The sequence below is a fragment of the Cucumis sativus genome, chromosome 2, assembly GCF_000004075.3.
Source record: "Cucumis sativus cultivar 9930 chromosome 2, Cucumber_9930_V3, whole genome shotgun sequence".
NCBI lineage: Eukaryota > Viridiplantae > Streptophyta > Magnoliopsida > Cucurbitales > Cucurbitaceae > Cucumis > Cucumis sativus.
Genome location: NC_026656.2, coordinates 438,479 through 463,408, shown reverse-complemented (window position 1 = coordinate 463,408; position 24,930 = coordinate 438,479). Strand labels below are relative to the sequence as shown.

The 24,930-nt window shown below is 35.4% G+C and overlaps 5 protein-coding genes, 1 long non-coding RNA gene and 8 other non-coding genes across 18 annotated transcripts; 1 reads left to right on the top strand and 13 right to left on the bottom strand.

The window, feature by feature from the left end:
• Nucleotides 1–533: 533 nt before the first annotated feature.
• LOC101212312 (zinc protease PQQL-like) lies at nt 534–9,959 on the bottom strand. Of its 3 annotated transcripts, none has more exons than XM_011650311.2 (21): nt 9,459–9,959; nt 8,144–8,390; nt 7,940–8,065; nt 7,552–7,689; nt 7,321–7,455; nt 6,956–7,213; nt 6,704–6,841; nt 6,552–6,621; nt 6,250–6,463; nt 5,732–5,837; nt 5,126–5,359; nt 4,268–4,432; nt 4,023–4,172; nt 3,844–3,935; nt 3,450–3,531; nt 3,257–3,340; nt 3,065–3,181; nt 2,867–2,977; nt 2,329–2,409; nt 1,766–1,960; nt 534–1,178 (listed from the first exon to the last, which is right to left on the bottom strand). In XM_011650311.2, exons 1-21 carry the CDS (start codon nt 9,662–9,664, stop codon nt 1,104–1,106), a joined length of 3,024 nt encoding a protein of 1,007 aa, XP_011648613.1. In that variant the 5' UTR covers nt 9,665–9,959; the 3' UTR covers nt 534–1,103. The 3 variants fall into 3 exon arrangements, with proteins under 3 accessions (XP_011648613.1, XP_031737032.1, XP_011648614.1); XM_031881172.1 differs by having other exon boundaries at nt 8,144–8,385; nt 9,459–9,596; XM_011650312.2 differs by having other exon boundaries at nt 8,144–8,274; nt 9,459–9,596.
• Nucleotides 9,960–10,449: 490 nt separating this feature from the next.
• LOC101223111 (histone acetyltransferase type B catalytic subunit) lies at nt 10,450–14,433 on the bottom strand. Its single transcript, XM_004140996.3, has 10 exons — nt 14,275–14,433; nt 14,090–14,131; nt 13,586–13,698; nt 13,392–13,460; nt 13,177–13,215; nt 13,013–13,089; nt 12,762–12,864; nt 11,841–11,922; nt 11,559–11,719; nt 10,450–11,430 (listed from the first exon to the last, which is right to left on the bottom strand). Exons 1-10 carry the CDS (start codon nt 14,351–14,353, stop codon nt 10,801–10,803), a joined length of 1,395 nt encoding a protein of 464 aa, XP_004141044.1. The 5' UTR covers nt 14,354–14,433; the 3' UTR covers nt 10,450–10,800.
• An 821-nt stretch (nt 14,434–15,254) lies between these two features.
• On the bottom strand, nt 15,255–18,319 carry LOC101202839 (60S ribosomal protein L28-1). Its single transcript, XM_004140997.3, has 4 exons — nt 18,174–18,319; nt 17,850–17,997; nt 17,518–17,681; nt 15,255–15,642 (listed from the first exon to the last, which is right to left on the bottom strand). The coding sequence occupies exons 2-4, from the start codon at nt 17,995–17,997 to the stop codon at nt 15,505–15,507; spliced, it is 450 nt and encodes a 149-aa protein (XP_004141045.1). The 5' UTR covers nt 18,174–18,319; the 3' UTR covers nt 15,255–15,504.
• Nucleotides 15,760–17,511, bottom strand: LOC116402070. The gene is made up of 2 exons (XR_004214440.1): nt 16,837–17,511; nt 15,760–16,585 (listed from the first exon to the last, which is right to left on the bottom strand). It is a non-coding gene; the product is annotated as an uncharacterized LOC116402070 (long non-coding RNA).
• Nucleotides 15,773–15,866, bottom strand: LOC116402299. Its single transcript, XR_004214810.1, has one exon. It is a non-coding gene; the product is annotated as a small nucleolar RNA R24 (small nucleolar RNA).
• On the bottom strand, nt 16,002–16,095 carry LOC116402302. Its single transcript, XR_004214814.1, has one exon. It is a non-coding gene; the product is annotated as a small nucleolar RNA R24 (small nucleolar RNA).
• LOC116402298 lies at nt 16,275–16,368 on the bottom strand. The gene has a single exon (XR_004214809.1). It is a non-coding gene; the product is annotated as a small nucleolar RNA R24 (small nucleolar RNA).
• On the bottom strand, nt 16,526–16,619 carry LOC116402300. The gene has a single exon (XR_004214811.1). It is a non-coding gene; the product is annotated as a small nucleolar RNA R24 (small nucleolar RNA).
• On the bottom strand, nt 16,777–16,870 carry LOC116402301. Its single transcript, XR_004214813.1, has one exon. It is a non-coding gene; the product is annotated as a small nucleolar RNA R24 (small nucleolar RNA).
• Nucleotides 16,967–17,059, bottom strand: LOC116402303. The gene has a single exon (XR_004214815.1). It is a non-coding gene; the product is annotated as a small nucleolar RNA R24 (small nucleolar RNA).
• LOC116402297 lies at nt 17,071–17,163 on the bottom strand. The gene has a single exon (XR_004214808.1). It is a non-coding gene; the product is annotated as a small nucleolar RNA R24 (small nucleolar RNA).
• Nucleotides 18,320–18,361: 42 nt separating the features above from the next.
• Nucleotides 18,362–18,433, top strand: TRNAP-UGG. Its single transcript has one exon. It is a non-coding gene; the product is annotated as a tRNA-Pro (tRNA).
• Nucleotides 18,434–18,800: 367 nt separating this feature from the next.
• On the bottom strand, nt 18,801–22,071 carry LOC101203237 (probable phospholipase A2 homolog 1). 2 transcript variants are annotated; one of them, XM_004140999.3, is made up of 5 exons: nt 21,936–22,071; nt 21,219–21,367; nt 21,008–21,047; nt 20,769–20,888; nt 18,801–19,457 (listed from the first exon to the last, which is right to left on the bottom strand). In XM_004140999.3, exons 2-5 carry the CDS (start codon nt 21,300–21,302, stop codon nt 19,279–19,281), a joined length of 423 nt encoding a protein of 140 aa, XP_004141047.1. In that variant the 5' UTR covers nt 21,303–21,367; nt 21,936–22,071; the 3' UTR covers nt 18,801–19,278. The 2 variants fall into 2 exon arrangements, with proteins under 2 accessions (XP_004141047.1, XP_031737108.1); XM_031881248.1 differs by having other exon boundaries at nt 21,219–21,362; nt 21,936–22,058.
• On the bottom strand, nt 22,047–24,422 carry LOC101203477 (hypothetical protein). Of its 2 annotated transcripts, none has more exons than XM_004141000.3 (3): nt 24,257–24,422; nt 23,361–23,568; nt 22,047–22,461 (listed from the first exon to the last, which is right to left on the bottom strand). In XM_004141000.3, the coding sequence occupies exons 2-3, from the start codon at nt 23,540–23,542 to the stop codon at nt 22,275–22,277; spliced, it is 369 nt and encodes a 122-aa protein (XP_004141048.1). In that variant the 5' UTR covers nt 23,543–23,568; nt 24,257–24,422; the 3' UTR covers nt 22,047–22,274. The 2 variants fall into 2 exon arrangements, with proteins under 2 accessions (XP_004141048.1, XP_031737109.1); XM_031881249.1 differs by lacking the exon at nt 24,257–24,422 and adding an exon at nt 24,126–24,149.
• Between the last annotated feature and the right edge of the window lie 508 nt (nt 24,423–24,930).

Here is a 24,930-nt window from a genome sequence, read left to right as displayed (position 1 = left end):
ATCATATATATTTTGATTGATTGTAGACTATTTGAAAATACCCTTTTTAATTTTGATAACTATATCTTATATATATTTTGATTGATTGTAGAGTATTTGAAAACACCCTTTTTAATTTTGATAACTATAATAGAGAGCTATTTTAGAACTGTATAGGTAACACTTTTTTTTCTTTCAAATATTTATTGTTGGGATAATATCGAGTTTCTACTCTCCATGTGTTGAACTCAAATAGAAGAATATACATTACGATACCACTATCTGAAAATGTTAAACACTAGATTAAAAAAACAAAAAAGATAATTTGGACAGGCTGAAGTGAGTTTGGCTAAGTCATTCTAACATCCACTGCCATGTTTTATTTGCAAAACAAAGGTACAATATTTTTGGAAATCAACTTGAGTTAAAAAATCAATTTGAAGGATAAATAAAATACGTGGTTGAACTAATTATTAGTAGGTAGGAAATCAACTTGAGTTAATTTTTTTTTTTTAATATTTTATTATCTAACAACAGCAAATCATCTCCATTTCTAAAAAAAAAATACTCATTTCTACTATTGTTTTCACTTATCAAGGAAGAAAAGGTGAAACAAAATCAACAATAGAGAGGATCAAATGGTTGTCAATCTAAACAGGTTCAACTAGGTAAAGATGCATCTCTATGGAAAGCTCCGTAACTAGGTAAAGTCTAGAGAAGTAGAAATACAAAGATGAGAGAAAACAAACTATGTCCAAATCTATAACAAATGTAAAGACAGATGAGAAACCTCCAGTCGAAGAAATGAATGGGTTAAACAAGAAGCAAATGAAGACCCCAACTTGAAAGAATCTCCAAATGTTGCAGGTAATTATGAGTCTGGCCATTGCCTCTCCAATCTATTACAATAATTTCTTCCACAGAGATATTGGATAATATCAGCTCTTGTGTCTTCTAAGTCAGCGGTGAATGGTGATGCCGTAAATTACACTTCTAGCCGAAGATATCTGGAACCTCCATTTGTACAATTTTAGCTCCGTTGATGTCCCTCATTCTCAACAATTCATCACAATATGTACGGGAAGAATGTAACTTGATACAACCCAAAGCGCAATGAATTTAACCTAGGATTTGTTAGTACTCCAATATCTCCATAAGCTGAAAGTCAAAACTGCTACACTGGCTAGGCCGACTAAAATCTGCTCAGCCAAAGAAAAAGAGCGCCTATATGTAATTCTTTGAAAGTAATACAACAAAAATTGTGAAACGTATCTGCTAAGGTTGGAATTTCACAAAGATTTAAAAGGAAAAAAAAGAAAAAAAACAACAGTGATTGCAACGAAGGGCAGAAAGCTCTAATAATTGCGTACAAGATCAAGAAATCATAAAGGTTTTGTTTTAAGCCAAAACTTTCATTTAGATATACGAAAGGATTGTGTACATATATCAAATCAAAATAGAAAGTTCAACGGTTTAGGTTTGTTGGACGGCCATTTGATTTTGAAAATGAAACTTATAAATTCTATGACCACCTACATTTTAAGCCAAATTTTGAAGACTTTTTTTTTTGTTTTCGTAATTTGACTATGCTATGAATTCAAATGTTTCCATACAAAAAAATGAAAATTCACTCTAAAAGAATGGTGATAAGACCAAGTACATTTTAAAAAAAACAAAATGGATACATGGCCTAAACTCTTCAAACACTGCGTTTTCTGCCACAACAAGAATCGTATGGCGTTATGACATGAACTCAGCGAATAACAAGCACTGGAATGAAACTAACCTTTGAGTCTCTTCCAGGATTTGATAGACCAAGTCGTAAGAATGATTTCAGTTTCCTGAACCGATAGGATGCTGGCAATAGAATTACTGCAGTGTACTGTTTTGTGCAAGGAAATGGAAGTATCCTCTGTAGTGCCAACTGTGCTGTCAATGGTGTCAATGAATTTCTGACATTCAAACGTCCCTCATCCTGAATCTGCTTTAAAATGAGAACGATTTACAAAAAATGATGGGAAAAAGTGATACCAATTTATCTCTCTTCGGAGAAAATCAAAGTTCATATTTACCTATACAGTTAGCATTCCAAGGCATTGCCCGGTGAAAGTGAAACTAACCATGTTTTCTTAATTCTTAAGATAGATATAATGTTTACATTTGATGGCCACATTTCATAGATCTTTTAAATAACTTTGCAAGAAAACTCAAATGCTTCATTGAGAACTTAACTGATAAATAAATAAATAAATAACAAGTGGAGAAAGCCACGTTTCTTAGATATTTTAAACAACTTGATGTATTGATGAAGAAAAAAGTGGAGAGAAAAACTCATTAAGTGACACTAACCTCAAAAGATGATCCAACATCACCCGAGTATATCCTTGACTGGTAGCTGCGTAAAATCCTGTCCAGCCAGTAATAATTCTCCTGGAAATGAAAACCAGAAATCAGTAAACTGGTCGTGTACAAGAACAGTAAAATATAGACTACGAACAACTGAAAACCAGCTCATATTCTTTATGGATGTCGACAACACGACGGATCACAAGATTTCTGACTGCACTCTTGGTAAGGGTAAACATAAACAACACGTTGAAGCATGAGCAAGTAGACATATTTTTTCATTTGAAGACGAAGTTTTTTTCCAACTGGAGAATGCCACATGTGCCAGTGGCACCCAGGCTTCCCTCCCCATAAATCATTAACAAAATAAATACTAAGAAGTCTAAAAGAGATGTTGCTAAAAATTTGATGGTTGGAACATTGTATGTGCGTATGTGAGGAAAACAAGTGATGAGGAGAGGTGTTAAAGATATCTTTGAAGTGAAACTATTTGCAGGATACTCTTCATGAAATAAAAGTACGTTTATAAACGAAAACTAACCTGCAGTCCATTTTCATGAGCCCTCTGTTCAATCTCTAGGATAGATGAAACATCTTGATCCGTTGGCCCTTCTTCTTGAAGACGTAATATTTCATTCAATGCAAGATCAACCTATTAAAATTTCAGGATCACAAAAATGCGTCAGCTGAATTTGCTAATGGAAATAAAGTAAAAGGTTGATTGTGATAATGTATATACCAGCTTCGATGAGATTTCTGGGTCACAAGAAAAGTTTATGCTAATATCACCACGAACAGGACCAATTCTTGAAGGTTTGTTACCTCCAAGAAATACTGAAACACCAGCAGAATAGATCTAGAACAGAGAAGCACCCATGAGCAAATGATTAACAGAAAACAAATACTCAGAAAACTTCCAAAATACACACACCTGCCCATGCTTGAAACGCAGAACTTGTATCATTCTAGTCTCAAGCAATTTGCTCAAAAACCCTACGTAATGAATTTCCTCAACCTGCAATTTTTTTTCTGATTTTATATTCTGAATCATGAAGAAAAAGTACAAACATGACACTTAATTTACAGTCTACCCTTCCAATTGACAATTAAAGAGAGAGAAATACCATGGTTCCATTAGTAAGCTCCACTGGAAAGCATAGCTGAACTGAACATTGGGCTTCAACCATCGGGCTATATACCACTTCTCTAAAGTGCAAGAACATTAAACATGCTTAAAGAAAGGGAAGTCCCAAACAAATGTAACAAATGTATGAATCGGAAAAGAATATGCAAATTCATTCTCGACACATTAACTAACAACATATGGAGGTAAACACAGAAGGAAGGAATGGAGGAAAGAAAGAAAGAAAAGAAATCCAGCAGATGAAAAACAAAGAATGAGACGTAATTCTTTTAGTTTTGTTTTCACTACGCTCCCCTGATGAATAATATCACGCACTAGGTAAACATGCTTTTTCTATTATCATTCAGTTGAATACAAGGTCTACTGCACTATACCGAACTATGCTTGTAGGAAACTTGAATGGCAAGCCTTTTAGGTCATCGCGATTGAAGTTCATAATAGGTTCAGGAGGTTTTGGTATTCCACCCTGCTCAAGGAAATCAAAACCTTAAATATCAGTGACGACCAAGGTAGCTTTGCTGTGCATAAGCAGACAATGTAAAGTTACACTTACCAAATACTGCTGTATTAAAGGAAGTGCTATTGAAGGATTAATATTCCCAACAACTACAACAGTAAAATTGGAAGGATCTCTGAAACACTTGTTGAAATATTCACAGGCCCTTTGTGGATTAACTTTCTTAAGGTCACTTAACCTAATTGGCTTTAGAATAAGAAATGAAAAGTTTAGATTATGGAAAAGTAGTAGTAGTAGTAGTAATAGTAATAATAAATTTAGAAGCATTATAACGAGCATACCCTAAAAAAGTAGGAGTTTCCATAATTAAGCTCCTTCACACGGTTTGCAAATGCAGTATAAGGATCCCTCTCCTGAGCACGAACAGCTTCTTCCGCCATTTGCATTACAATTTTGACATCCTCTTCCCCTGGTATCACATTTGTCGTGAATAATTGATAAACAAGCTGCAGAGAAACAGAATGTGGTCACTGCGGGTAAAACAAAATGTAAGGAAATGGTCTATAATGGGAAAAACCCTTATAATCAATGTCTGAAAGTACATTAAAATTAAATTACATCTATGTATGCTGCTTGAACATTGACTGAATCCTTCATAAAAGATTATTTGTTCACGTTAAAGCAGTTTTATTTTATTTTTTTATTTTTATTTTTACTTATTATTATCACAGTCATTAGACAATAATATAGGGTATTAGTAGTGGGACTACCTCATAAACTGCAATTAGCTGTATGCCATATGCATGACAAACAATAAACATAAAAACAAAGAACGGTGAGAATGGAATAAGAAACAGGTGGCCCAGAACTGAAATCAAGAAAAAGACTTGGAGACGCGTCCATGCACAAGCAGGAGGCACAACGTCATCTTAGGTCAATTACTTCAAAACCCACATGATAAAGGAAAAACAGAATAGCATCACGAATGCTTTTCTTGGAAAATCAGGTTAAAAGAAAGCACAGTAAGTTGTATAGACCATCAAATCACTGATAGAGGAAATCCAGGGGGATAATGCATAATCATACCATGTTGTTTTGGAACGAATATTTTATTGTGTTCTTTCGTTCAAAGGCTATATAACACGTAAAGGAGATTGGAGAACTGGAGTTACTTAATTTGGTGAAAACAGGAAACAAACCTGCAGGGCAGTTTCCAGATCCGACGGTGAACAATCACCGGAAAAGGTTCTCATATAGGCTCCAAGCTTTGTACCAACTTCCGCTCTCTTACCGGCCAGTATATCCATCAGTACAGAAGGTCGATAACCAAACACTCCAATTTCTCCAGCAATGGTTGAACCCATGGAGCAAGAACTATACTCTCTCTCTGGAAGTTCAGATAAGGCCCCATAAGAGAACCCTGTAAATATTACCTGTTAAGATAAAATTAAGTTATATAGACGTAGTGGAGAAACTTAGAAGATGACCTATTCAGATCTAATTGACCATTGCATATGAGAAGTAATTTTAACAGATTTGTGAAAGAACAGAAGTAAAAACAGAATGCTGATTTTCATGTTTCACAATCTCTTCAAGCATGATATAACCTTCTAAGATGATATATGTTCTGAACTAAATAGGGCAAGCGAATTACTCCTCGATCTTTTTACACCTCGGGTGTTAGGAAGAAATTTTTTCATGTCAAGATTGGATGTGATGTCATCAGCAAATATTAAATTAAGATTCATTGGTTGACAGCTAATAAAACTAGCAGCAGAAATTACAATATCAAATAAACAAGTCACCTGATCATCAAGAAAGTCTGTACACTTGTAGCACACTCGCATGCCATTGGATAGAAATATTTCAGTAGCGCCAATATTTGGATATTCTTTCTGCTGCACAATATTCCTGAAACAATATTACAACAGTGTAGTTAGCAAAACTTCACAAAGTGAAGTGAGGAGTTTGGCACAAGAAATTAAACAAAACGAATAAAATGCAATATTCTTCTTTTTTTTTTTAATCGAGTGACTCCTTTCACTCAATTTGTATTAGTCTCTGCCTAAAATTCTTTTTATGAACTACCATTGAATATCAAACAAATCTAATGTTATTGAATAACTTGAAAACATTATTAATGGACTTGGAAAGATTAACCATTTCATTAGCTGTCGTGAAAAAAAGGGAACTTCAAACAATAGTTATTCAAACATAGTTCTATTGAGTTTCATAAAACAGTAAGGATGTGGGAACCAAGGCTCTTCAGATTTTAATGTTTCAACATACACAATGCAGAGAAGTTATAGGAATTATAAATTACCCTGGATTTGGCATGGTACTGACAATTTCCTCGGGGATGTTTTCTTCATCCCAAGGAGTAATGCCTCTCTCTTTCTCAAGACAGGTGATATTCATGACAACATTTTTTAAATCATCAATGGTTGCAGAAGCACGGGGCTCTATTATCTTGATGACACAGCTGCACAATGATGTTAACTTGGCTGAATACTTGGATACTTCTGTTGCTGATATATCTGTGAGCAAAAGTAATATGCCAGAGAAATTGAAGTTTGTAGTATATAATACATCATTAGATTTTACCAAGGAAAAAAGAACACTAACGAGGTAGAAGAGTTTTTTGAAGCTGGGCCTCATACTCAATCCCAACCACAGGTTCGTTCCGTAGAAAATGCTGCTCAAAGAAACAAGATAACTACATTAAACAGAGTAATGATATATGTATTAACATACACCAAATCTCATCATGAAGGAACCTGCAAATATTCATCTCGCAAATTTGTTGATTGCATCTGATCACGTTCCAAATAGGCAGATTCAATCTCTGACATCAGTAGAGCTCGAACGATAGATATTTCACGTTCTGAAAACCCATGCAGTCGTACTCTTGCAACCTAAAGCATAATGGGACGTGGCCACATGGGTCATTGAAAGTATATACTATCATATGAAAAATATAATACCAAAAGAGGAAGATGTTGAAGTTTAAGTCAGAGCACCAGTCTCACCTCAGTCAGCATAGATTCCAGTGCCTTCACAGTTCCTTTTTCCTTACAGGATGAGCTCATTATAAAAGCTTTCAGTGGAAGAACAACAGGATCTGCTGCAGCTGAGCATGAAAAAAATGGAGGATCCTTGCCACGAGATATTTTGAAAAATCTTTGATTTAGTGCCTGAAGGAACATGGATTCTACAAGTAAATTTCTGTAGTCTCTCACTGTCTTCAGCTCGTCTGCTGGCATTTTGTAGCTAATCATAACAGCTGACTATTAAATGACCAAGGAAAAAAAAGAATTAATAAATTATTTCAGATGACAAATTATTGAGCTCGTAGTTCTGCAGGAATAAAATCATGGTTTAATGGTGAACTAACCCCAGCTGCTTCAGATTCAACAAAACAGGAAAAACGTGGCTCTTCACGTGATGGAATAGGAAACGTTGGTACATGGGGAGGTTCACATGCAGATTGTATATGCCCAAAATGCTCTTTTATCATCTCAACAACACTCTAAAGATGTCAAAAGTTACCATTAGATATTTTCAGATGGAAACATTCTCTTGTGATTTCAATATAGAAACTTATACAATGACAAAAGAAACACACCTCAGTATCAGAAAAGTCTCCAACTGCGATCACTGCCATATTATGCAGATCATACCACTTCCTGTAAAATTTCTTCACAGTCTCAGCAGACACAGTTTTAATTACTTTTTCCAAGCCAATTGGTAAGCGATCAGCATACTGCCATCATACAAGTACTTCATTAGAGACAACATAAAACACATAACACCAAAGTTAGCAGAGACAGATGGAAATACTATTCTTGTAGTCCTAAACAAAAAAAGGGAAGAAAAAAAAGATAAAAGAAAAATGAATGGATCAATGGCAAATCAAGGAACACTGCCTACTGGCCCCAAAAACAAGAAGAAGAAGACGAAGATGATGATGATGATGATGATGCAAGAAGGAGAAGAAGAAGATGAAGCACTACCTTTGAACCTTCCATCATCAGAGCCCAATGTGCATCCTGCATCCTTCCTGTAGCATTGCGGTTCCCTCTGTATTCTTCCATAACAGCCCCTCTTTCTTTTTCCAAATCATCTTGAGAAACTCGAATCTTTATAAAAGTTGGTTGTCAGAAAAGAGAAATTTCAAAGGGAGAAAAAAAAGTGAAGGGGATAATCAATCAAGGTACCTCAGAACTGAATTCAGCAAGTATTGATATGGCTTGAGATAATAGTCCTGGCTTATCAACTGGTACAAATAACTCATATACTGTATCATCAGCAGATGTGGCTGCATTTTGACAAGCTCCAAATTCCGCTCCTATACTTTCAAGAAACTTGACAATATCATGATTTGTATATTTCTTTGTGGCACTGAAAGCAAGGTGCTCAACTATATGAGCAACTCCACGCTCATCCTCCTCTTCCAGAACTGATCTGTCAGAAGCCTGATAATTCAGCTTGTTTCACTAGTATGTCTGTGACTAATTTATATCTTTTAGTTTAAATGAAAAGAAGAATAATCCTATTAACCATGTGGGATGATAATTGACAAGAGAATTGTTAAAATCTAAATAAAGAAGTTCTAAGAGAATGTTTGGATGTGAGAACGTACTAGTGGTAATTGAATCAGACAAAGTTTATTTCCTTTTGTACTTGAAGCACAGGAGTATAAGTTCATCTCATTAGTACAATTCTAGTTCAAACTTTAGACCTTTTTTGAGTCTCTTATTCATCTGGGTTTTTAGCCAGTAACCAAGCTTCCATTATGTCCCATCTTTTGGCCATTGCGGAGTATACCATTATCACTTTGTCCTTTGCCGAAAAGAAATCGGTTTGGCACATATACCTTGAGTGCCAGTAATAAATGGCTTTGGCGGGCACGTTTAGAGGCGTTCACCTATTGTTTCATGTGGCCTAATAGTTTAAAGAGCTCCATCCTTCCAGCTTTTTGTATGACCAAAGATTGCAGCATCTATGCTTTTCTTCAAAGGGGTCCGAAACATTTAACACTCTCTTAAGGAAGGTAACCGGAGCGGCCTTTTTTTGGACTCCACTTAATTCTTTCTCACTCTAATCATTTTATTTTAATATTTACTTAAGTTCCCTGACGATTATAGCCAATTGCCATACCTATGCTTTTGGTGGCAATTGGCAAGGCCCTACGAATATATAGTAATCAACGAAATTTTCTCAAAAGAAAAAAAGAAAATTACGAATACAATTACGAAATTTTCTCAAAAGAAAAGAAAAGAAAAGAAAAGGAGTATCCCAATAGTTCGATAAAAACTACTAAATGCAATCGATATTCCTAACATGTACGTTCATTTCTCAATAAAAGGAACTCAAGAAGGGAGAGAACACACACAACGCTCAATCAACATTTCATTTTCTAACTTCTATGGTAACTGGAATTCCGTAATCCGTAAGTGAAATTCAAATTACCTAATAACATAGAGGGGATCCGGTGTAAAAAGTTAGATAGATAGAGAAGGAAAGAATTACCCGGCCTTGACAGCAAGCGCAAGAGCCGCTCTCATTCTGGGCTTGGAATTGGATCGAACATAATAAGACAAGCCATTATGAAGCTGGCCATAGCGAACACCATAGGGATGCTCGGAAAGGGTAGCGTTCAAATCGATAGTAACCAATTTGAGAGACCTGAAACGATGTTTGATTGCGTGAGAAGTCTCGGCGGGAAGCAAATCCATGAACAGCAGTGGGGAATGGGGTTTATGGAAGAGTCCAATAGAAGAAGGAAAGATTTAGGTTACTGAAATAGGAGAGAAGAAGAAGGGTGAAAAGTGAAGGAAGAACTCTCACACGAGAAAAACCGCTATGGAAAATGCCCAGAAATGGGGGGATGCTATGTTTGTTGTTGATTTGTCAATATGATTTCAATTGGGTACTTTGTTGGTTGTTGAATTATGATCCACAATTTACCCTCCAATTTTATCTGTATCTCTTTAATAGCAGGGAACAATATATCATTTGGGAGATGAATGGAGTGAGGAAACATTTATTCCATTTTCATTATAAATCTGCCAAAGCAAGGTATATCTAATAATTTCACTTCTTTTTTAATATAACCAAAATGAAACAAAAATATAAATCCGAACATATATATATATATATATATACCACGTTAATATTTTATTGTATTGATAAATATTCTCTTTTTATCATTTAAAATAAATACTATGTTAATCTTTCTAAAACATACCACTCCCTAACTCAAATCTCAAATTTTGTAATGAATTAATTCTAAAGCAGTATTAAGTTAAAGCCAACAAACCAGCAACCTTGCTCAAACACTAGAGTTATGATATTTCAATTTGAATGAAAATGAGTGTTGGACCATAAAGACAAACAATAAATGGATTTGGTTGCACAAGCCAGGTATCAGCGGATGAAATGTAATGTTATTGGGAGAAAAACAAAAACATTGTATGTTATAAATAGAAAAAGAACCGAAACTCATCCAAAAGCTTACATAAAAACAAGTAAAAGTTACTTGAGAAATAATATTGGGGCAAAATGGGTGTATCTATTAAGAAGGATCCATTTGAAGCAAATACCCAACAAGAGGGGAAAACATATATATCCTAATACAGGCTACATCTCTATCAGGGGTGGGCGAATATCACTTATATGATACAAGGAAGTGTTATACTTTTAAGTCAGGTAGGCGAACTCAGACAGTTATACCAAACTTCACTAGATTCCAGAAAATCATGATAATCTGTTCATTTCCGGGACCGATTACAAATAAGCTAGCCAGTGCTTAAATTAAGAACAGATTCTTGTGAAAACAGTGAGCTTGAATAAGCCTCAGAATGCTTGGGACTTAATCTGCAGATACCTTCTGTGCAATCAATTTGATTTCACTCACTCTATCATCTACTAACTTTTTCAGCTGTTCCTCTTGATTTGCTCGTGATTCATCTGTCTCAACCCCGGTTGCATTATTTGTTGATCTGAACATCACAAATGACATCTCTTGATCATAATCAGTAGGAACATCAACCACCTGCTTCCCTTCCGCATCTGAGCTTTCACCTATCAGATCATTCCGCATTCTACTTGAAACTGCAAGAATAAAATCCTCCATGTGCTTGTCAGGTTCGATACCTAAAAAGATTAGTATCTCCCAACAGTGTAAGAACTGTTCCTTTGTGATTTTCAAACTTTTCCGAACAGCTTCGATAGCCTCAGATGGGGGTAAAAGCGGAGGGAATGAAACCTTCTTTGATAGTCTTCCAAATTTAAATTGAGACACGGCAGATTCTACAGCTTCTTGGATGGGGCCAAACCCCCGCAGACGTTTAACATCGATGCAGGTTCGCAACTGCAGTAGCTGACTTAATGGTTCTTCAATGGTAAAGTCGTAAACGTTTTCTGATATTGCAACATTATTCAGCACCTCTAAAAGGACGCGCCCAAAACCCTTACGCTGGTAAGGAGGAAGTACAAGTATCTGATCAAATGCCAGACATCAGTATATACTATGCAAGGACAACAAAAATGAATAGAGGCACAAACACCAAAAGTCCACCACTAGACTCAACTCCGGGAAGTAACAGATGAAATTATAATATACTTAACCTGACTAAGACGCAAGCGAGAACTATCGGGATAGTGGTAGAAACGATAAAGGGCAGCAAATCCAAGTAATGTGGGATAAGTTTGCCCCAGTTGATCATTGGTCTTCTGAGTGAGAACATACAACTCCCATCTTGGATCAGTTACATCGATAGGGCTGCTGCCTAAATAAATTATAGAAAAAAAAAGGACAGTTTAGGCTACTTCATCAGTGTCTGCAACATTAAAATAAATTTCCAATGACAAAATTAAATAAGACATCAAACGAGAGAAGAAATACCATACCATCAATAAGAAGTAGAGCAAGAGGTACCAAGTGACTATAAAGGTTTCTTCCAGCCATATTGTCCATAGGCAATCGAATGACCTGGATCAGAAGGTAATTACAGATTCACAGACCATGTCAAAGAAAAGATTTACCTGAAAAAACAGCAGATGTTGCTTTTTTCTAATATCATTGTTTCTCTTGATCAATTAATTAGCTACAAGTGAGGGACAAAGGAAGAGAGATACTATAAATTGCTCTTAAGAACCATGTTCCATAGCCAGGAGGATAAAAACCATTAGCTAGCATAATAAAGGAGAGAAAAAATAGTAAATTTGCAGATTCTAACATGGTCTGACATATCCTTCCCAAGAAACAGTAAATTTGCAATTGCAGAATTCTAAAACGTTCTTTGAAATTTTCTTCCCAGAAAGAAAACATGCACAGAATTTAGGGAAAAGAAGAGTGGGATTAGAAGCATGAGTGAAAATGAACGTGAAGACCGAAAGAAACAAGAAATTTCCCAATCATTTGGATGCAAAATGATATTGAATTTTAAAAGAATATCAGACTACAGGTTGTACACTTGTACACGATCTATTCTATAGGTTGTAGATGTGTGTCTTGAGTTCTAAAGGAATATCGGACAATTGAAAAAAATGCATGGGGATAGGTCACTGGATGATTAGTACAACCATATTGGATGTGTCCCAAATGCACATGAATGTTGACAGTGTTTAATTAATCTTGAAAATAGGTCTGCTTTAATATACTACTGTGAACCTGGGAAGAAAAATGATTGTAAAATTACAGAGAATTAAGAATCTGAGAATGAAAAAAACAATACCAATTGCAGCATAAAAATATGCTGGACAACTTCTACAATAACATTGAAGAAAAAAAAAATCACCAAAGCAGAGTAACTCGAACAAGGAAAGCACCTCCAAATCAGAATTAGCTGCTTGTAAATGAAAATTAGAATCATTAGATTTTCCATTGGAGGAAGCTTTGGGATGTAATACTTCTCCATCTGCAACAAGGGATCTGCAATATTATTTACAAAAGGGAACAATACATCATCTGATAATAAATGAACCAATGACAAGAAGATGACAGCGGCGTAAAGAGTTAAAGTTTTTAAAAGAGAAGAGATCTCCATAAAAGAAAAGTAGTAACAAAGATTGATAATTACCCAATAAAATTGACATCCTTCGAAAAAGTTTGAAGGAAGTCATCTTTGTTGTCCACAAGAGTCTCAGCAAATATATTCTGTTAAAAAATCACTCTAATTATAAGAATAATCTTCAAGCACCAATAAATAACTGGACTACAAGATCTGTACTTAAAAATGTTCACCTGAAGTGCAGACTTCAGATCTGTAATACCCTTACCGCCCTATTACAAGCAACAAGAAAAAAATACTCACAAACGTCTAAAAACAGAACAGGAAGAACTACTACATTCAAGGGGGAAGGGAAAAAAACAAAAACAAGAACAAACAGTGTGCGTGAGAGAGATTATCCTTATCAAATTAGGACAATAAACAGAGTAGCAAACGCTTTATCACTTACATCAGATGTACTATCAAAAACAATATCTGCATAGGCACGAAATGAGACAATGCTGAACCATACAGTTATCTGCAATAAACATAGAACTTAATTATACAGCCTGAGCCAACCTCAATCCACATGGGATATATATAATTCCACATACATACTACGAGCTAAAAGATGCATTCTAAATTACAGATCCAAGTGTTTACCTTCAAACCTTGGTAACCATATATCTTTCCATCCTCATCGTCAAAGAAGCTATTCAAGTCAACAGGGTCAATACAGAGACCGTCTGTACTTCCCACTTCCTCTTTTGTACAAACTGCAACAACGCATACACATAGAAATAAAAAATATACAAACCAACTAGTTGTAGATTGAAATAATAATTTTCTAGCAACCTTAAGCACTAAAAGAAGACTTAGAAACACCAACACTTCATGCGTGATGTAATTTTTCGGGTGAAGGGCCTGGAACTAAGGAAGAGCACATATTTCCTCGCCAACCAAAAAAATGCAGTAATAATTTTCAAATTAGAACCCAACCCGGCACAAATTCCACAAAAACACACACATGCCCAACCCTTTACACGACTCTAAGATACTCAATCAACCGACCCACATGGATTCCAAAAAAATGCAAGAAGTTCAAAAACGAAACAGACGAATAAATAGATTTCGAATCGAAGTGCTTGGAAAGAGAAATAACTATACCTAGATAAATTTTGATGCAGTCTTTGGCTGAAATACCAGTATCTGCGCGACACCCATAGACAGAAAGAGAAAACGGAAAATGTTCCGGTGAGCTACCAAAGGGAGAGGAGAAGCTGTAAATGAACGAAATGAAGGAGGGAAATTGAGTGAAAAGGAGAAGAAGAAAGAAAGCGAGGAGAAGTTACCGATGTTGAAGAAGGCAACGCGACGTTTTTTCTTAGTGTCGGGGCGTGGATCAGCGGAGAGTTGTTGCTTCTGACCCATATTGGATTAGGGTTTAGTGAGCGGGAAAAGTGAAGACGAGGCGCGGGAAATTCGTTAACACAAACCGAAAGGAGTGAGCTCTATATATACTGAAAGAGTCCGTGTCATCTCTTCTTCATTCTTCATAGCGTGGGTTTTAAGTTGCTGTCAAAAACCGGTTCAACTTTTGGGCCGCCCATCCGGTTCTTTTGGTTTTTGCCCCATTTATACTTTTAAATACTATGACTCATTTCAATAAATATTTTTATTATTATTGCTACTTTAAATTACAAGTTCTTTCCTATACTTTAAATTACAAGTCGAACTTGTATAGAGAATTGTAAATAAGGTATCTAATTTATTGAAAGTTAGTAGTCTCACGTATTTGATATTTTATTTTCTTAAAAATATCTAACAAGTCTACAACTATAAACCATGTGCTATGTGCCTTCAAGAGTTACCAATTGGTTTGTGCATAATAAAACCCTAAATTTGTGATTTTATGTATAATGGTATACATGCGGATTAAAAAATCAAAAGTACTCGTATTACTGATATACACTCTTTGGTAATGAACAAATCATTTACTTTACTAAATGCACACTGAGCTGAATGAAGTTTACGACTATTGTTATTTCTTTAATGAAGTAGAATTGACATATAATTTAGAGATATTAGTTAAAATAGACATATTGTTTCGACTCTTTTCTCTCTTCTAAAAAAAGGCAAAAGATAAAGAATAAGATTTTTCTTCTACACATGCATGCGTTAGTGATGGGATAGTTAATACAACATCAAATAATGGAGTCAAAATTTTAACTACCACCAAGAATGAACGAATACTGTGATCTATTTGTTATAGATAGAAAGATCGGGAAATAAAGTCATTTTTAGAGAAAAGTTTCAGAATTAAGATAAAAGCTGAGCCAAAGAGTATATCTTGCTATCGATATTTCATAATTTAACCAATTCTTTTTAGACTACAAGAAATTAACAAAAATCCAAAGGGCAAGTGCTCAAAGATAAACCAAAATCGTCAAAAATCTCAATTTTCAAGTAGGGTACAGAAAATTTGAAATTAAAGAAAAGCCCTCTAGATGTCTCTCTATAAAATAGAAAACAGGGTTAAAAAAAAACTCAAATAGAAGAAAATTTCCTTATGAACCATTGTTTCACTTCCTACCGCGGGTAACACTCTGTCTGTTCCTCTTCTTCACACCTGATTTGGCGACCTTGAGGCTCCTGTGCACTGCGCTTAGCTTAGCAAGGGCAGCATTCTTCAAGTCTGGGCGGTAGTAGTTGTCAGCGACCTGCAAAATAATTAAGTGCACTCCAAGTTTAGCAACAAACTAACTGAAGTAACAATAAGAAGATAACAATATACAAACCTTCACTAGTATACTAGAATAAAGACTCTTAACCACATTCATTTGATAATTTATTGCTCAGAAGCCAAGCGTAACAAAAAGATTTCACTGAAGATGCCACTACAAAAGCAACACCTTCTTACATGTTAGCAGCTCATCATTGCAGTAACAGTTTAAGTTTGATATAATGCTACAGGAAGTTATGGCAAATTACATCAAGCAAGCGTTAGGGAACATAATCAGAGATCCAATCAAGCAAAACAAATAAAAGGTAGAGGTTGTTTTCGGCCAAAAGGAGAATTAATGCTCAGAAGCCAAGCGTAACAAATAGATTTCACTGAAGAGGCCACTACAAAAGTGACCTCTTCTTACATGTTAGCAGCTCATCATCACAGTGAGAGTAAAAGTTGTTATCGGCCAAGAGATGAACTAGTGCAACAATGGGATGATGAGAAAAACTTCAACAATGGGATGATGAGAAAAACTTCAACAATGCTCTAAGGAATATAATTAGAGATACATCAAGCAAGCAAAACCATTAAAAGATAGAAGCTGCTTACAGCCAAGATGAGAATAATGCTCAGAAGCCAAGCGTAACAAATATATCTCATTGAAGAGGCCACTACAAAAGTGACCTCTTCTTACATGTTAGCAGCTCATCATCACAGTAAGAGTAAAAGTTGTTTTCGGCCAAGAGGAGAGTTAGTGCGACAATGGGATGATGAGAAAAACTTCCAACAACAAAGCTCTAAGGAATATAATCAGGGATACATCAATCACGCAAAACCATTAAAAGATAGAAGCTGCTTACAGCCAAGATGAGAATAATGCTCAGAAGCCAAGCGTAACAAATATATCTCATTGAAGACGCCACTACAAAAGTGACCTCTTCTTACATGTTAGCAGCTCATCATCACAGTAAGAGTAAAAGTTGTTTTCGGCCAAGAGGAGAGTTAGTGCGACAATGGGATGATGAGAAAAACTTCCAACAACAAAGCTCTAAGGAATATAATCAGGGATACATCAATCACGCAAAACCATTAAAAGATAGAAGCTGCTTACAGCCAAGATGAGAATAATGCTCAGAAGCCAAGCGTAACAAATATATCTCATTGAAGACGCCACTACAAAAGTGACCCCTTCTAACATGTTAGCAGCTCATCATCACAAAACAAGGTTCAACTAAAATGTTTGCCCACCCCAAGTCATTCCATTAAATTTCTGCTAATAGAAGTTTCACATTATGCCACATTAGGAAGATTTGGGTAAAACAGATGAAGCCAACCGTAAGAAATAGATTTCATCAGAAATACACAATAGAAGTCACCTCCTTACATGAAAACAGTCTTAACATGGTAGAAAATGAAAATTTGTGCTCAGAAGCCAAGCGTAACAAATATATTTCATAGAAGATGCCGCTACAAAAGCAGCCCTTCTTACATGTTAGCTTCTCGTCACTGCAACAATGCACATTCAATATCATATTTGTATCAAATCCAATTTCTAATAAAACAATAAAACAGAAATACATTACTGACTACTTCTTAATCTTAATCCTAAAAGGAGAAAGAAAAGCATAGCATCCAAAGTGTTAACATGATGAAGTTGATGAGAATTGAATCTCGGATCTTGTATCAAAAGATTGAAGAACGGGAAAATGTCACAGAATATTCAGCAGAATAATTACAAGATGACAAACCATACACGGCCAATGACAACTACAGGAAGTATTGACAACATGTAAAGAATGATCGGACTTCAGAAACACAAATTTCATCTCGATGGGCATAAACGAGACAACCTGGAAACGCTAGTTACCTGATTAATCACAGCCTTGGCCATGCGAGGAAATTCCTTCCTCATGACGGATTTGTGAAGCGAATTTGCTGGTTTGTTCTGTTTCTTCGTCTTTGACGTGGCGAGCAATACTGACAAATCTTTGCCTCCAGGCTGAATGGTCACCGTCTTACGATTTGCCAACCCTGAAAAAAACACCCAAATGAAGTTCCATAACCAAACTAGTAACAAACCGAACACACTAAAACAAAAGCAAGATAAAATACTTCCTCCTCAATAAGAAAGTATATAACAAAAAGGTCAATCATTTCCAACGTTTAACTATTCAAAATGATAAAAGTATTGGATCTTACCAGAATGCTTGTAGGAGTTGAGGTTGTAGAGGTTGTTAGGCTCTTTGCTGAATTGAACACTGGCATTGCCTCTGCCAAACTCTTTAACGAGGAAAGAGCTGTTCTTCTTAACGATTTCCCATACCAACTGCCCCGGAACGTTCGCCATCTACAAAACAACTTACTTTATTTATTAAAAAAGATCACCCAATGAAGAAGAAAAAAATCTATTTCGAAGATTGATGACGGAGATCAATAACAAAAGTAAAGATGGAAGTTGATGCGAGATATAAACGATGAAAAATCAGAAAAAATGGAGATCTGAAAGGCCACTAACTAACAGACCTGCGGTGCAACGAATGGAGGGAGATGGTGAAGCAGAAGAGAGGACGCCGGTTCCGTCTGCCGCTTTCTTGAGCCCCAACTGATATTATATATAGTGGAAGCTTTACTGCCAAAAAAACCCTAAGTTAATAATTTAAAAGACAAAACCTGCATCCGTATAGTTAGTCATTACTTATCTTAAACAAAAAGGGCGTTTGGTCTAGTGGTATGATTCTCGCTTTGGGTGCGAGAGGTCCCGAGTTCGATTCTCGGAACGCCCCTCTATTTTTCCTTCTCTTTTCATTTATATTATATTTATTGTAAGTGTTTTGAAATTAATTACTTTTCATAAAACCACTTCAAAATAGAGATTTACTAGAATTTTGTTAATAAATTACTATAACTTTTTAGTTCATAACGTATTACGGTTTTAATTTTTGTCTAATATTCTAATAAAATAATTTAAAAACATTTATGAAAGGTGATGTAATATTGTAATTTGGCAACGAATATAAAAATGCTTAACATTTCATCATTTGTTAGTATATTTTTTATATTATTTCAAATGATACAAGACTATATTGATCAATATGTTACAAACATTTGGGTGATATAGTTATTGTATGAATAAATAAATAAGAAATCTCATGGAGTGACTTCATTCGAACATATCATTCAAAATTGAATCACTAAATAAAACAATACATTGAATCTCCATGTGTAGGACAGCACTAGAACAGCAACAAAAGTAGCGTTAAAATGAAAAGAGAGATGACATCTAAAGACAATCAGCAAGACTCTAAAAAATGTATTGCCCAATGGTGAGTACTTAAAAATGAATTGCGGGGAAACCAACCTCTAACAACTATTGAAGGAGCCTAAAAATAATGAAGTATATGGGGTATCTTCTTTCACTAAGCTAGAAGCATCCCTAAAAATTCAGATGGTCCAACTTACAACTAACCAGGACAAAAATGAGGATTTAATCTTCTGTTTGACATTTCTTAATTCTGTAGAACATTATTTCAATGAATGAATCATTTGTGTGAAGTTTTCCCATATGCAATAATTGATGGCATGAACTGTGGCTGTGGACGAAGGAGTGAGTTACCGACCGAAGTGGGTATCAGAGCTCAAGCTTTGAGTTACCAAATTTGCTGAACATGATAGCCAAATTCATACCCTGCACCATTGTAGGAACAGCTGTGGAATAAGGGCAGTCGTTAGAGAAACCAACCTTTCCAGATTTCTGCACTTTCTTAATACAACTCTTGAACTTCTCGTGACATTTTACATTAGTTAAACCTGAAAAACCCATGTGGTAGAGGTTATTGGCCTTCAAACATATTGAACAAAGTGACTCCCAAGTTCCAATTGTTATAATACCACCCAAATCATGATGAAGCGTAAAGAAATGAAACAAAACAGGATAGACCGATATATATAAATTGCTAAGCTTCCTTCTCTAATCTAATGCTACATGTTTCAAATATGTAGTATCTCAGATAAATCACAAGCATCTAAGATAGAGCTAGAATTTACCAACACCAGACATTGGCATAGTCCCCTTTGTGTTTAACATGCCAATTGATCATTATTAGTATAACTACGGCCAACCCAGCAACTCATAAGTATGGACTAAACCATATGAGAGCAGTTCCCTCGTGAGTAAGTAGCCAATCTCTGTGGGTAGGTTTGTATGGGATGCACTGATGTATGTGGGTAGGGTTTGATTGGTGGCTTAGAGTTTCATGATTCACTGATTTCTTGCTCAACAACAAAAGCAAATTTAGAAGCCAAAAGTGTTAATTAAGAGAGTTGATTGATTGTGAAGAGCTTGTTACAACTTTATCTTTATTCATTTGCTGTGGTGTTCAGTTGTATTGTAAGTTAATATTGTTTTCAGTGTCCTATTTTATGGTACTTTTATGATCGCCTACTTTCATTCACTCTTCTCTCTCTTTGAGACTAAGCCAAATGGTGAGCCTTAAAACAAGAGAGGCTCCATGGTAGTTTATTTAAGAAGAGGATAGTTGGGAAAGCAACAAAAGTCCCACATTGAGGAGAATATCTTAGGTAAATGTGTGGAGAACCATCTCCATTAGTGTATGGTACTTTGGGTGAATTTTTTTTTTAAAAAAAAACAAATTCTTTGGGCTCATGACCAAAATTGGCAACAAGGGGGAAGTTATCTATTCCCACTTGCCAATCACTGTTGATACCTCTATCCATAAAAATCATGTTGAGAAAGTAATATTCGCTTCTTATAATCTACCTTCCATACCTGTTAGATACGAACACCCAATTTTTTGGTTTGTTGAAAACTGGTTGCTGCTACCCTTTCTTGGGATGGAAACTCTAGTTGACTATTTGAATCTCATACGTATTTTTTGCAAAGTATGCAGCATAGAACATACCAATAATGTCCCAAAAAAAAAAGGTTGATACAGCAACAGGATTTCACCCTATTAGACCTCACAACAACTAAAAAGTAAAACAGGATTGTAGATCGATGGGACAACTTTCTATGCAAGTATAGTTATGAGGAATGGCAAACAATGCGAAGGAAGGAAAGGCCATAATATTAAGGCCACGTAGTTATAGATTGGCAATAACCTTTTCTTTCAACACATTCGTCATGAACTTTGCAACAGGCATCAAGATCATCGCAAGGCTTTTCACCAGCACAACCCGTCCATCCAACTCCGCAAAACTTTCCGTACCGAATCCCAACAGCTAAATTTCAGACAAATGAGCAAGATAAATACGTAAAGAAGAAACTAAATTTTTTTTATAAAAGAAAAAGGTAACAACAGAAGAAGATGAATTTCACATAAATTACAAAATAAACTCACTATTGCAGTTAATTGCAACACAAGTTCTGCTACATTCAACCTATCAAGCAACGAAAATTTGACATTAACGTAGAAATCAATGAGAAGCTGAATTTCAAATCACATGGAGGTTGCGGGATTGAACCAATTGAGAGAAAGAAAGAAATGAAGGAAAGTGAAGATCCAAATTGAAGGATCTAAGATTCTAATGCTTACAGGTTGAGATAATTACCCGGGATTCGTTGTTGGAACAGTGGGAGACGACGGTGAGAAGAAGGAGGAGAAGGAGAATGGAAATGATGGTGTTGCGGGCCATGTTCTCAGGCTACAGAGATTCCTCCGACGAAGTTCTTCTGTTCCGTGTCTCTCCCGTTCGCTTGACTTCGCAATATCAACTTATATTATTTTTTCTTCAATTGTTCTATATTTATATCTATATCATTACTATATTTTAAAAAAAAAGACACACACACACACTCATAATCACCATTTCATTTTTAATGCTTAAAAGGGAAGCAACCATTTCAATTGTAATTTTGATCAAAATATTAATTTATGAACGTCAAGATAATTAAACATACAATTTTCTTTTTAAATAAATGAATGAATTATACATATTAGAATTTTGTGTAAAATAAAAATTTGAGTCTTAGTTTCATTTTAATTCATTTTAGATAAAATGCATTTGAAAGTTTAAATTGACTTGATTAAGTGATTTTATGTGAAATCACTCTCTCAAACATACTAAACATCCAGATTTGATCTATATTATTTAGAAGGTTGAATTTAAATCTTAAAGAGTAATAAACTGAAATATTTGGTTTCTAATGAAAGGGCCGTCTTTCTCATTCATCTATTTCATTGATAATTTCGTTGCTACGAGCAGGCTGTGTTTCAACCAAACCCAAACAAGAGGGATATGGGTATGACGTATTAGATTGGAACATACCTAAGATTGCATTAGTATAAACTTCTTGTTCAGCCAATAACCACCTGCAGATCATATGGTTGAATGTTCATAAAATGCTGAGAATTTGCAGAATAATCCATAACTAGTAAATTAGAATTCAAAACTGGATCACCAAGAATATGCAAATTACTGAAAACAACGCTAGGATCCCTCATGGTCCCTCGGAATTCATTGATTATTATTAAATCTACTAAGAGTTGCTCACAGAATCCTCAATTAATAGGAAAAAAAATTGTATGCGGAGTACCCGCCAGAAAAGAAAAGGGAAGTCGTCATTGTCATTGTCATTATCCCTTCCATAAATTACTGAGGACGATCTCAGACATAATAACCTGTGAATGTAAACCCTCTTCCTACGATCTCACCGGCACAAAACCATGCAAAGCACTCCAGCCCAAACAAGGCCGCAATGCCGGCATCTTCAACTTTCAGCTCCTGTCTGTTCTTCCACAAGTTTTTCACGTAATCAAGTTCTTTCCAGAATGATTCATAACGACCTGGGATGCTGCATAATCAATGTAATAACCAAATGTCAGAAAATAAAGAAATGAATCCCATCCTGAGGACAAGTATTGTTTGTCATATGCAATGCACCGTATGCAAAGAAGTACATCAGCACACTCGAGTCCAAGTAAGCACTGTGCTTCGGATCTAATTTTGAGTGTCCGGTCCATCTCACATGCACCTCAGAAAATTCTCACAGGACAACCTAGCACTCATTCACCACTAAAACAACCCATGATAGGTTTAGAATTTTAGGTTGGATGGTTGGTCTGATAAAGAAGGGCAGATAGTGGTAAATACCATTGAAATTTAACTAGCTTAAGATAAAGAGAGGGATTATATTTGTTTGTATTAAAAGGCTAGAAGGAAAGGGATTATGTAACCTAACACACGGGAGAGGACTATATATCGAAGACATTATGATACAAAGCTCAAAAGATTAGAGAGATTGTGATAAGATAAGACTTATTCAGACAGAGTATGATATCGAATTTCATGGGGATAATAGAAACATCTATGCTTCCCTTTTCAAAAAAAAAAGAGAGGTGCTACCATAATAAAGGTGGTGCTACAGTTAATATTTTGACTCATTTCCACACCGATCATGTAAGCATATTCCATGAATCAAAATAAATGAATAAACTTGGATTCTCATGAGTGATATTGAAAAAGTGGCTTGATTAGAAAAAACCAGGAACAGTCTTGAAAGAAACTAGAAACAAAAGAAAACACGAACCACACAATCACAGAAGTTAGTTGTAATTGTAAGATACTCAAACTAATCTAATAGGAAAAGTCCTAAAAGCATGATGAATTGTGACATGAAAATAATATCAGTAGAAATTCTTCCAGAACCATATTATAATAATGCAAAGATAATAAGAGTATGAAGGTAATAACCTAGCAAGCCGAGTATAAAGCAATTGCTTTGAAAGCAAGCTGCATTTTTCCACAGTAGCTGGCTCTTGGATATATTGCTTGTTCTGCTCCAGTAACTGCTTATAATAGGAAGACCCGTGTTTGCAAGCAAATTGAGTAGCTTGACAAGCCTTGGATTGCAACTGATGCAACTTGGACGCCATCAATTCAACACAAAGCTAAAGAAAAACTGCACCCAAGACATAAAGAAAAATTCAAAAATTAAAGGAAAAAAAAAAAAACAATTCTCCCTCAATGCAGAAAACAAGAACTTATTAATCAGCCTCTACAAAACATCCAAGGAAAATCGAGACTAAGGAAAGCCTAATAAACTCCCCTTCTTCACTAACACTTCGATTTTCTTAAAGTTTCTGAAATGGTTTCTCAGTAAAAAAAAAAATCAGAGGTAATGAGAGATCTGGAAAACCCACTACTGCGTGTGAACATAATTTTCTTCATCGAACACAAATTAACATCTAGGTGGTGAGAGCAGCTAAATCAGGGAATTAGAATTTCGCTACCGATACACACACTGTCGGTAAGGAAGATCCGGAGAAACCATTCGGCCTTCAGGCTTCAAATAGCTCCCCAAATCACAAACAATTTCCGTCTAATTAAAGACTAAAACCCTAGTCAATTTCCAGTATCATACCCGCAACTACAATCCAAACATCAACAAGAAACGAGAATTCCAGTCTTATACAAATAGGAAAAAAACCAATCTCAGAGAGTAGATAAATAGATTACCAATAAACCAGAGAACAACACACAGTACATGTAAAGGCAAGAAACGAGGATCAAATCAAACGTGGTTGAAACGAAGGAGGGTGAAAAGTTGCAAATCAGAGAAGAGAGAAGAGAATGTAAAAGGCGTTCACCTTTGAGGGAATAGGGAAAGTGACGGTGAGGGAGAAGATTGAGAAAGGAAGTGGATGCTTTTCTCTGGCCGCTAGTTGGAGGAAGAAAGAGGAGCTCCGAGACTGTGCGGAAGAGAGAGAAGAAAAGCTTTGGGATTTTGAGAATTTCAATGGACAGAAGAGTGAAGAAGCGAAGACTTCTTCCATAGTTTGTGGGCTTTTTGCAAAACTAAGGCCTATTCCTCAAATAAACCGTGGGCTTTTGGATGTTGACCTAGGCCCAAACAAAATATCTCCTTCCTAAAATGAGCAGGAGTATTTTAGTAATTGCGAGGGTTAAAAGCCCAAAATTGAAAATGAATAATGAATAGTTATAAATATAATCAACTAGAAGTATACATCATTCTTATTTATTATAATTATCCAAAAGAAAATGTAAGTTCGACTAATTTTTATGATAAAATGAAATTTTAGGAGAAAAAAAAAAGTTAGTAAATTATCCCGAAAATCCTTTCTACCTCAAACAACATTTCACTCATTAATCTTATTTATTTACTTCTATGAAAAAAAATATTTTTTTTAGTACAAATAAAGGTGAAAAATCAAACTTTTAACCTTGAATGAATCATCATTAAACTTGTTATTCCATTGTGAAAAAGGTTTTGTTATTTATATATTTTAATAACATTTTTTTC